The sequence below is a fragment of the Corapipo altera genome, unplaced genomic scaffold (genome assembly GCF_003945725.1).
Source record: "Corapipo altera isolate COAL_440 unplaced genomic scaffold, ASM394572v1 89, whole genome shotgun sequence".
NCBI lineage: Eukaryota > Metazoa > Chordata > Aves > Passeriformes > Pipridae > Corapipo > Corapipo altera.
The window spans coordinates 498,777-509,117 of NW_020884968.1; the positions used below are offsets into that span (position 1 = coordinate 498,777).

At 47.2% G+C, this 10,341-nt stretch overlaps 2 protein-coding genes and 1 long non-coding RNA gene across 3 annotated transcripts in view; 1 reads left to right on the top strand and 2 right to left on the bottom strand.

The window, feature by feature from the left end:
• The window catches only part of EPDR1 (ependymin related 1), a 31,574-nt gene extending 23,185 nt beyond the window's left edge, over positions 1-8,389 (bottom strand). The window contains exons 1-2 of the mRNA XM_027665026.1: positions 8,175-8,389; positions 7,814-8,038 (exon numbers count right to left, since the gene is read on the bottom strand). Of these exons, the coding sequence (XP_027520827.1) occupies positions 7,814-8,038; positions 8,175-8,389 (440 nt within the window). The remainder of the gene's footprint in view (positions 1-7,813; positions 8,039-8,174) is intronic.
• Positions 8,390-8,436: 47 nt separating this feature from the next.
• Positions 8,437-9,653, bottom strand: LOC113957464. Its single transcript, XR_003531164.1, has 2 exons — positions 9,200-9,653; positions 8,437-8,941 (listed from the first exon to the last, which is right to left on the bottom strand). It is a non-coding gene; the product is annotated as an uncharacterized LOC113957464 (long non-coding RNA).
• Positions 9,654-9,760: 107 nt separating this feature from the next.
• The window catches only part of SFRP4 (secreted frizzled related protein 4), a 10,590-nt gene continuing 10,009 nt past the window's right edge, over positions 9,761-10,341 (top strand). Inside the window, exon 1 of the mRNA XM_027665020.1 lies at positions 9,761-10,246. Coding sequence (XP_027520821.1) covers positions 9,805-10,246 — 442 coding nt within the window. The 5' untranslated portion in view covers positions 9,761-9,804. The remainder of the gene's footprint in view (positions 10,247-10,341) is intronic.

Here is a 10,341-nt window from a genome sequence, read left to right on the forward strand (position 1 = left end):
GCAAAGAAGTATATTTATGTTTTTTCTGAATACCTTTGTATTATTTATTATGCCACTGTCCTTTCCTGGATTGAAACATCTAGCCATGTCAAGGTTAGATAGCACAACAGAGAAGACAGAAGGATACCTTTCAATTCTGCATCAGCTAATGACTTGGCATACCAACAAAGGCATAACTTGGTACCATTTCACTCACTTCTCTTGTCTGGGACAATGTCATCTGGTTGAAAACCTGTCCTATGTAGTTAATAAATTGATAAGCCTGTTGACATGCAAAACAAATCAGGTCTCTATCTGCAAAAGAAAACTTTCAGAGTAAGATGACCTCTGACAGGAAGAAGCACAAGAGCAACATCCTCTAAACTACACAATAATAAACTTACACATAAATTCTCTTGTCACACGAACAAATCAATAGCAATACTAACCAATGAATATCAGTAGCATGAAAATGAAGTACGTTAGTGAACAAATGGACTGCAAAATGAAGTGCAAGGAAGGTTAAAAAAAAAAAGTCTTCTGTTATAATTTAAACATCCTACCTCTTTCCCTGAACACTTTAACTGGCAATCACCTACCAAAATTCATCCTTGGAAATTCTGGTAAAGATGGGGTGTAGACTGGATTCAGAGGCACTGGTTTTATCACTCCATCTTCCAGTTCCACTCAGATGACACAACAGTGAAAACTGTCCACCTCAGTTATATCACTGCTGTCATCAATAAGGGTAGAGGCAGAACAATGGTTTCAGTTCTGGCAGTGTGAACCAACCTCAGGAATAGAGGCTGAATTTGAATTGGAAATGGAGAAATGTATTTTTTGTACCTCCCACGTATGTTACAGATGTGCACCGAACGTCAAGTCCTGGAATGAGATCCTTGTGCCAAGGGCAGAATTTTCATTAACTTCACTAAGTTTGCAGTCCTAAGTTACAAAAGTAAGCAACAAGTGAAAAATCTTTTGCTTGTTAACCTAGACCGTTCAGCTTTTAAGTATGATCTCAACTGCAAAATATACAGCCATCATATTCAAGCCCCTTTCTGGCATATCAAGCAAAATACTGGTCAACTGCATATGGAAAATAAACCATGTCCCGAATAATTCAGTGTGCCCTCTCGTCTTAGCTCACTCCAAACTCCAAGATGCAGTAGTACCTCCTAAATCCTGCTCCTGGGAACATGACACAACCGCTCTCTAGCTGCTGGGACAATTCTGGAGGATATTTCCTCCCCCCGCAATGAAGGGAACTCCAGCACACACCACTACTCAGCCCAGGGATAGCTACAGCCACAACAGAAAACCAGTTAGAACACATCCTTAGAAAGAGAATGTGCCCTACAACACCCTATTGTTTCCAGCACTGTAATTGCAGTGAACAAAACTGGGATGGGAAGACGAGAAATCCTAGAGATAGGAAAGATTCTAGAGAACTGCATGAACAGACATATTTCTGGAGGCATTTCAGTAAATGCTGTCTTGAATACCTAAAACTGTTTTAAATTACTGGTAGTTTTACACTGAGGACACCTAGATCCTTAACTACAATTGAAGGACTAATGCATCAACTGGTAAAGTTTCCTTTGGATCATTTTATCCCCCAGATTTCTCTGAAAGCAATGTACAATCAGATTTTTTCTTTTTTTACCTCACAGAAGTGCAAGTACCGCCTTAAATTAGAAGACTATCCTTCAGAGGAGAACTTTTTCAGATGAATGGCCTTTGGTCCTGTGAGAATAGGTGTGATGTTGTCAGTTGTGACACCCAATTACATCAGGTCTCAAGCTGAATGGAGCCCAAATTAAGATCATGAATATAAACATGTCTTTCACTGTGTTTGTTGTTTGTTCAGCTGTACAGTCACATCACCATCAACTGTCTGTGCACTGTCTGTGAGCACAGAACATTAAATCCCTCTCCATTCTTCTTCACTCTATGTCTCTATCAAGAAAAAAAAAAGAATAAAAAAACCTTGAATAAAAACTACAGTGATTTATCTTATGGAAACAATGCTCTGGTCTAAATTAGAGAGATACAAGGCATATTATATTTTCAGTGCAGTCATGTTTTTGCTTTAAGTTTTTATCACAACAATAGTAGAAAATGAGTCATAAGTTTCAGTGCAAACAAACATTATTTCAAAGAGTGCAAACAGACAAGGAAGACATGAAAAGAGGTAAGAAAGAAGTATTGCCCTAAATTTAAAGGGTTCCAATAGATAAAAGGCTTAAGCCAATATCCACTAGTATCAACAACAATATAGTGTCAGTGACTATCATTTAACAATGTATTTTAGACAAACAAAACTTCTGGATGAGAACCTCTCTGTTTTTTAACAACATCCAGTCAACAATATCTATAACTCATGCGGTAGTAACGACCCCATTGAGTGTCTGACGGGGGTTTTTAAGCACAGCAGCCAGCGCTCTAGCAAATTATCAATTTGAGGTCACTGGATACTGTTTATCTACATTTTCTCTCTAGCTTTAAAGGGTTTTGTGGATTCTGCTATTTTAAATTTAAGAGCTAGTTTATTTTGTTCAGTTTGGATGTGTGCTGTGTTTTGGTACTGTATGAAATGGCTCCACAGTACTTAGCAAAAACAAGGGTTTCAAGAACACCACACTAAACTGAACAGGCATCTTAAAGCAAGAGATTTGCTTTATTTGTACTCAGTTATTTATTTTTTCTTTCTTTTCTTTGTTTTTTTTTCCACAACTAACAAAAATGCTGTTGTTCAAGGAAGCATTGGATACAAGACAGCAAAAGCTTTGCTAAGCCAACAGTTCCAACTTCCCCTGATGATAGACTCCAATTGCTTGTTAGTGCTGCAGTTTGACATCTGAAGACATTCAACTGCCTCCCCTGAGCAGTGTTTTAATCTCTTCCCAACCAACCCACCTGTAACAACAAAAGCAATTAACTTCAGTGCCTCCCTGAACTGTATAGTCTGACTTCCACCAGGATCAAGAACTTGGAAAGGGAAATTATTGGTGCTGCCTGTAGGCAGAAACAAAAAGAATGAACGGTTGAAGCCAGACAAGATGCTCCTCCATGCAGCCCTCAGGGACCACAGCTCCCTTCTCGTACAGTGCTCTTCTCCAAGGAACCAGCTGTCTTCACAGGGAGCATCACTCAGCAAACTGACTCATAAATTGACTTATGATGCAAATGCAGAAGTTGATGCTTGTACAGAAAATCCAAACCCAAAAATCACACAACTCCCACTAGGAAAACTGCTGCTTGCTTCAGGCTATTGCCTAACATCTGACTGCCATCCGGCATCCATCACAACAGCTTTCCAATGCCACCTTTCCAAACTCACAGTCTTTACCAGCAGCAGGTCCATGAAAGAACTTGACACCTATAGAAGGAAAGTAAACGCACGAGGTATGAGTACCTTCCCTTAGTTCTTATTCTCAGAAGATATACATAGCAGCTTATGAAGAATTTTAGAGCTCAAGAACTCATGTTAGATTTAAAGAAACTGCTGAAAATTCACTTCTATGTTTTACTGCAAATTAAGGGTTTTGGAATTCTGCACACTCTACATAATCTTAAAAAATGGGGCTTGGGTTCCTGAGCAACTTGGCCATTTCTGAAAATTTTACCCATGACCATTGTTAATTCCCCTAAACATTAAACTGCAGAAACCACTCCCAAAACCAAGTCTGGGAAACAAATCTGCAGTCGCTCAGGGAAGCTCAATACTTAGCCTATTGAGTCACCACAGTGACCACAGAACGGATGGATTATATGGTTCTAATAGGTCAGACACCACTGTTTTTTCCTTTACAATCACACACCCTAAAACAACTAAGAAGTAGTTAAGTCAGATACGCGTGCCCACTCTCTGCTTATTTTGAAAAGTCGTCACCTCTTCTCCAGATGCATATTGTTATATTTGCACCTGACCTTGAGCTGCTACTCTTCAGTCAAGGCCAGGGATTGGCACATGCAAGCATACAGTCTGCCAGGATGAGATGTATTTCTCTAAACACAGCTTTGTCACTCCTCTATCATACTAGCAGTTACATTTTTTAAGACAATAACAATCTCAAATACACAAGATTCATAATGTGCTGAGCACTCTGCAATGGGCCATGGAGGTTACTGTTAAAATACACTCACAGAAGGAAAAAAAAAGCATTTTCTTCCTCCTACTGACTTTTCTGAGCACATGGAAATTTTTTTTTCCCCACTATCACATTTCTCATAGGACAATCTGTTACTGGGCCTCCCCTGAAAATCATTCTGTAGAAAATAGGATGGAAGATAAGTGTGAAACTGTGAATACAGCATGCGATAAGTAACACTCCAGCCCTCAAACACCATCTACATTACTTCTGCTCTGCTCCTCACTTCATGTTTTCCTTTCTTTATAACTGAGCATTAACACCTGTTGAGTGGCTTCACCACACCTCTTGCTCTGTTTCTCCAAGAAAATAAAGGTGATGGATGACATGAAGTTCTGGCCATAACGCAGTCAGTAGGATTTTTTGTTTAGACCTTTTTGAGCCAGGATTTTTCACCAGTTTGCAGTGATGTCATATTCAAATCTAAACCATTAGAAGCTACCTTAAAAAGAAATGCTTTTGCCCCAACAGCAAATCATGCTGATGACTGTTACCTATTTTGTGAAGTGTCCTGAGTTGGTGGCCAACAGAGGATTGAATAAGAGTGAAGAAGGTTTAATATCCAGAGAGCACAAAAGGAAGTAACTCCATATAATAGGCAATAAAGGATTAAAAAACACATCCTGTGTTTAACAGATAACATGAATGCATCTTTCTCTTAAGAGCTCTAGGGAACTGTTTCAAGTGTTCTCCTTTCACGTTATACAATAACCCTACTGGCACGACCGCTTCCAAACAGGAAATGGTGCAAACTACTCAATGAAAACTAGTCTGTTTTCTTTTCTCCTCTCCTGCTATCAGCTGAACACTACACAAAACCACAACATTGTCCCTGCCCTCCTTGTCTATTCTCAAAAATTTGATCCTGAAGGGGAAAAAAGCAGCAGGGTAAGGCACACTGGAGAAAACATAAGAAGTAGAGTGTAGATAAGGCTGGGTCTGTGAAAGAAGTGAAAAAGAAAGTTTAGTAATTACTCCAACTGGAACAGGTTCTCCTCTAAAAAGCTCAGCCTAGGATCGCTACTGGAAGTTTTTACACTCTAAACCAGAATATCAGCAGCCAACTGTATGATCCAAAGAAACACCCACTTGACAAACTGGCTGAAACTACCATCAAAGACCTCTTTAATGAACTGGCTCTGCTTTGTCATCTGGCAAGTGAGGTGTGTGCTCAGGTGGCAGCTGGCCCATTGCATCTGGACAATGGGAAGCCAACGTGGTCACTGCATCTCGGGTGCTCTTCATGACTAACGAGCAAAGAAGTGATGTTAACGAAGCAACACTTGGATGTTTACCTTATGGCTACTTTTCTGAGGTTGATGTAGGTATGTTTTACTGGGTTGATATAGATATGAAGACACCATATAGCAAATGACATGAATTTGAAACATATATCTACAATAAAACCTGAAAGTTTCATACTTCCCTGCAGTTACGAGCCTACAAGCCATTCCACACAGGCAAATCTTTGTGTCCCTGATTAACCTCAGTCAATAACTCAAACAGGGCTGCATCTGATTAATGTTCACATTCACAATCTTCAGAAAACGCTTTGTAGAAAAATGTAGTTGTTGGCCAACCCTGATTGCTGCACAAAAGTTGCATCTGATAGGAGTAAAATGTGAGAATTTAAACCAAGATTTCCTTAGAGACCAGGATTATTTTTCTTGTTGATTTTGTAGTCTATACCTCAGCGTAATTACCCCTTTTTTTGTCAAGGTCAAAGCAGAGTGGGGGAGAGGTTATTATTCAAGACAGGATACATCTCTGTGCCTCTAATTTCTGAAGGCTTCAGTTTATGACTCATTGTGTCCACAGTGAAACGAAGATGTGATCACAATTCCAGACCCAATCCAACACACACTGAAATCAATGGTAGACTTTCCGTTGGCTTCAATGGAAGCCCTGGAAGGGTCATGCCCTGAGCAGACACTAGCTGCACACATAACAAAACCCCTCTCCTGTTTTGGATGGCAGAAAACACAGTCAGCATGGAAACACTGGGGATCTCTGAGGTCAGAAACTGTCTACAACAAAAAACTAATACAGGAAAAAACAACAGAGGAATGCTTCAAGTGCATCTTACTGCACTCTGCCTCTTTCTAGTCCTATCAGCCCAGAAAAAACTGAATCCAGAGCAAATATTTATCAAAAATGTAAAAAGGTAAGATCTTGGCAAGAAATAAAATCTGGCTCAGAGTAGAAAATGTAGAATAATTATTCAATCTTAAAATAAATTTTTCAAATAAAAGCTTGAAGAAATTAATTCAGTACAATTTAGAATCTAGAAATGACTTGCATTGGACTTTGTAGCTCAGTTTCATGTTTGTCAAACATGAAGGTCAACCTAGGACTTGTAGAAGAAGGGGACCATGAGCACCCCTTGGCCAGCGTCAGACTCTATGTCATATTTTAGCAGAACACCAGCAAACATCTCTATGTTGTTTTTAACATTCTTCATATGGTTCCTATATGAAAACAGTGATAAAAAATGATGAGGGAAAGACGAGCTTGAAAATGAAGCATATAAAACAGTTTTAAGAGTGACAAGGGATTTGTAGAGAAAGGATCACAGAAGAGCACTTGAAAAGGGTAAAACAATTACTATGTGATGTTGGTAAGAAACCGACTGTCAGGAAAAAAAGGCAGCAGCAAAAAAGAATATTGATCTTTCAGTGGCAGAGATCATTTAGTTTGGATGATACAGCATTTGTAGGCCCATCTTTACTTTGGCTTACACATCCCTGGAACTGATGGACTATTATTTGAATAATTTGTAGGTGGGAGAGGCGGAGGTACAGGCAGACTGGCTACTCTCACACTGGCAGGCATGTCTTGACATGTTGTCTGAAAGTCACTGACCCTCGGTAGGCAGAAATGCCTCACTCAGGAAGGCCTCTCTGGTCTGATTATTAGTTCTACCCAACCTGAGCTTGGTAGGTTGAGGAGAAAAAAAAGAGGTTCTTCTTCAGTTAGCTTTTTTCTACGCTTGTTTATCAGCAAAATAAGAAATGCACAATGACACAGGGATTTGGGGGGATTACTTGTGGTCTTAATAGATACATCCTGTATAAATGAAGAACAATGAGGTCCTGTAGGGCTGTGTGGTGTGAATGAATACACTGTATCACAGATAGCAGATGCATCCTGACACCTTGGCACTCAAGGACCAAGAGTGTCCAGAGAACTTGCCAGTTACTGAGCTAGAATCTTTCCCCTCCCCCTGTGACATTATTCACGTTTGAGTATAATCTCTTCATTCTACCTCCTGATACGTGTTATACTTCATATTTTGGGCTTCATTTTTGGTTTTGCTGCCCATTCCACTTAAAAGACAAAATAGCTGGGAGGGGGGGATATCTCTGAAGGTAAAAAGCTGACACTTGATCATAAATCTCTTTATGTACAGAGGACGCATTTAAGTCATGTTGGTGACAGATTTTCTACCGCCAGTTATTCCCAGTACGCAGGTGCCTCCCCTCCGGCGTTCCCCGCGCTCCCCCGTCTCACGCAGCGGAGGTGCCGCCCGCAACGCTGGGTACCCAGGGAGATCCCCTCCCTCCCGGCTCCACATCACCCCACACCCCCGGGAACCGCCTCCGGGCTCTGTGCCGACCATCCCCGCCCAGCCGGGCCGCCTCGGCCCGGCCCGGCCGCAAGGTCCCGGCGCCGCCACCTACTTCTTGCAGGGGATGAGCGCCTTCTTCTCCTCCAGGATGCGGAGGCGCTGGTTGGGGCCATCGTAGGAGACGGCGGCCCGCGTGTTGCGGCCCGAGCCGTGCTCGTAGAACACGGTGCGCCCTTCCCACTGCCGCGGCGCCTGGCACGGCTTGGCCCCCGCCGCCGCCGCCGCGCCACCCCGCAGCAGGAGGACGCTCAGCAGCAGCAGCAGCAACAGCAGCGGCCCCGGCCCCGGCCCCGGCCGCAGCTGCCGCCCGCCCGCCGCCCGCGCCATGCTCCGCGCTCCGCTCCGCACTCGGCCGCCCCGCACGGCGCGCAGGCGGGCGGGCAGGCTGTGCCGGGGGGGCGGGGGCGGCCCGCCTCCAAACCCGCATCACCTCGGCGGAGACAGGAGGCTGCTGCGCCAGCTGCCGGGTACAAGCGCAGGAGGAGGCAGCGGGGCGACAGGAGACGGGGTAACCGGACCCCTCGCCCGCCCACGCCTCCCTCCCCGCACCCGGCAGGGTCTGCGCACCCTGGCTGTGCCCACTGGGGGGTGCCCAGAGGGGCAGCTGCGAGGCCCAAGCACCGGGCATTCTGTGCGGGCTTGGAGAGGGGGGGGGATGCACGAACAAGTGGGACCTGCTGGATCAAACTGCTTTAATGTTGTCTTCAACGGGGGAATTTCAAATGCTCCGCACGGGCAGCCAAGTGTCGCAAAGCACATGCATTCCTTCACCTCCCACTGCCCTCTTAGGTTTATCAGCTGTTGTTTTCTGCCCGATCTGGATGCGCTTTCCTCGCCCCCAAAGGGAGGGGGAAGACTGTGCTCCACAGATGCTCCATCTCTCTAGCTCTGTTGCGTCTGCAAGGGGGAACACCGGTAGCACCACTGTACCTGGCCAGGGCAGGCCCGGGAGCTACTAGCTCTGAGCTGTGCTGGGACGCTCCCAGGCCACTGCGATAATCTGGTATGGAGTTAATCTTGTTTTCTCGGCAGGTCCCTCAAAGACTGAGTAGCAGCATTTCCCCACAAGTGAAGAAAGGGCCCGTAGGTCTTTCCGTGCACGGGGTGGGGTGGGAGGTAGCCCCATGCCCCCGCGCGGGCACGCCACTGCGCTGCACCAGGGGCGCGTGGCCGTGGAGTACTAAGGAAAAAAAAATTAAAAACCACTTGGGAAAAGCCTGAAACCCCTTCTTCCACTCGAGTGCAGATGCGAATGGTGGGGGACAGAGGCGGGGGGAGCGGAGCGCTGGGCTGACGGCCCCACGCTGCCCCGGCCCCGCCGCCCGCTCCCGGCTCGACCGCCGCCTCTTCCCCTGTCCCGAGCAAACCGGGCAAGGAGCTACTACCCCGTCTGTCCGCCCGTCCGCTTCACTCCTTTCCCCGCCCGTGCCGAGCTCACAGAGGGAACTCTACAATTTCCTGGAGGCGCCGGGAACAGCCGCCGAGCTTCCTCAAGCCCGCAAAAAGTTTCTTCTCCCTTGAGAAAAGGCGGCGTAAAGTTCAGCCCCGCGGGAGGGAGCTGAGGTCGCTACCGTCGCTTTCCCTCTCCCCGCTCCGGAGCGCAGGGCCCCGCGGCAGAACCGTGTGGTTTGGGTTTCCGTCCCCTCCGCCCCTCCTTCCACCTGAAGACATTTATGACACAGATGAAAACTGAAACGGAGCTGGAGCCGCGGCCGAGAGACGCAGTGATGTCGCCGGGGGATTAAACGGGGTGGAGGTGATGTCACCGTGCCTGCACAGCAAAACGCACACGCACACGCACACCCCCTCCGGAGGAGCGGGGCTGCCAAGGGAGCGCGATCGGCCCCACGTCACTCGTGCCACCGGTATAAATGCGGTCCCGCGATGTCCATGGCTGTCGGCGCGGCGGCTCCCGCGACTTGACTGCAGCCGGGCACCGGGAGACAGCGCCGCTCCGCGCCCTTCGGTCGCCGGGACCCGCGGGGCGGCGGCGGGCGGCGGCGGAGAGGGACAAGGAGGAGGAGGAGGAGGAAGAGGAGAAGGATGCTGCGCGCCTTGGTGGCAGTGTCCCTGTGGCTGCGGGTGAGCCCGCGGGCGCAGGGCGCGCCGTGCGAGGCGGTGCGCATCCCCATGTGCCGCTCCATGCCCTGGAACATCACCCGCATGCCCAATCACCTCCACCACAGCACCCAGGAAAACGCCGTCCTCGCCATCGAACAGTACGAGGAACTGGTGGCCACTGGCTGCAGCCCGGTCCTGCCCTTCTTCCTCTGCGCCATGTACGCCCCCATCTGCACCCTGGAGTTCCTCTACGACCCCATCAAGCCGTGCCGCTCCGTCTGCCAGCGCGCCCGCGACGGCTGCGAGCCCATCATGCGCCGCTACAACCACAGCTGGCCCGAGAGCCTGGCTTGCGACGATCTCCCCGTCTACGACCGCGGTGTCTGCATCTCCCCAGAGGCCATAGTCACCGACCTGCCGGAGGGTGAGCACCCTGGGAGCAGCGGGAGGGCAGACCCCCTCTACCCCCGCAGTGTGTGTGTGTGTGTGTGTGTGTGTGTGTGTGTGTGTGTGTGTGTG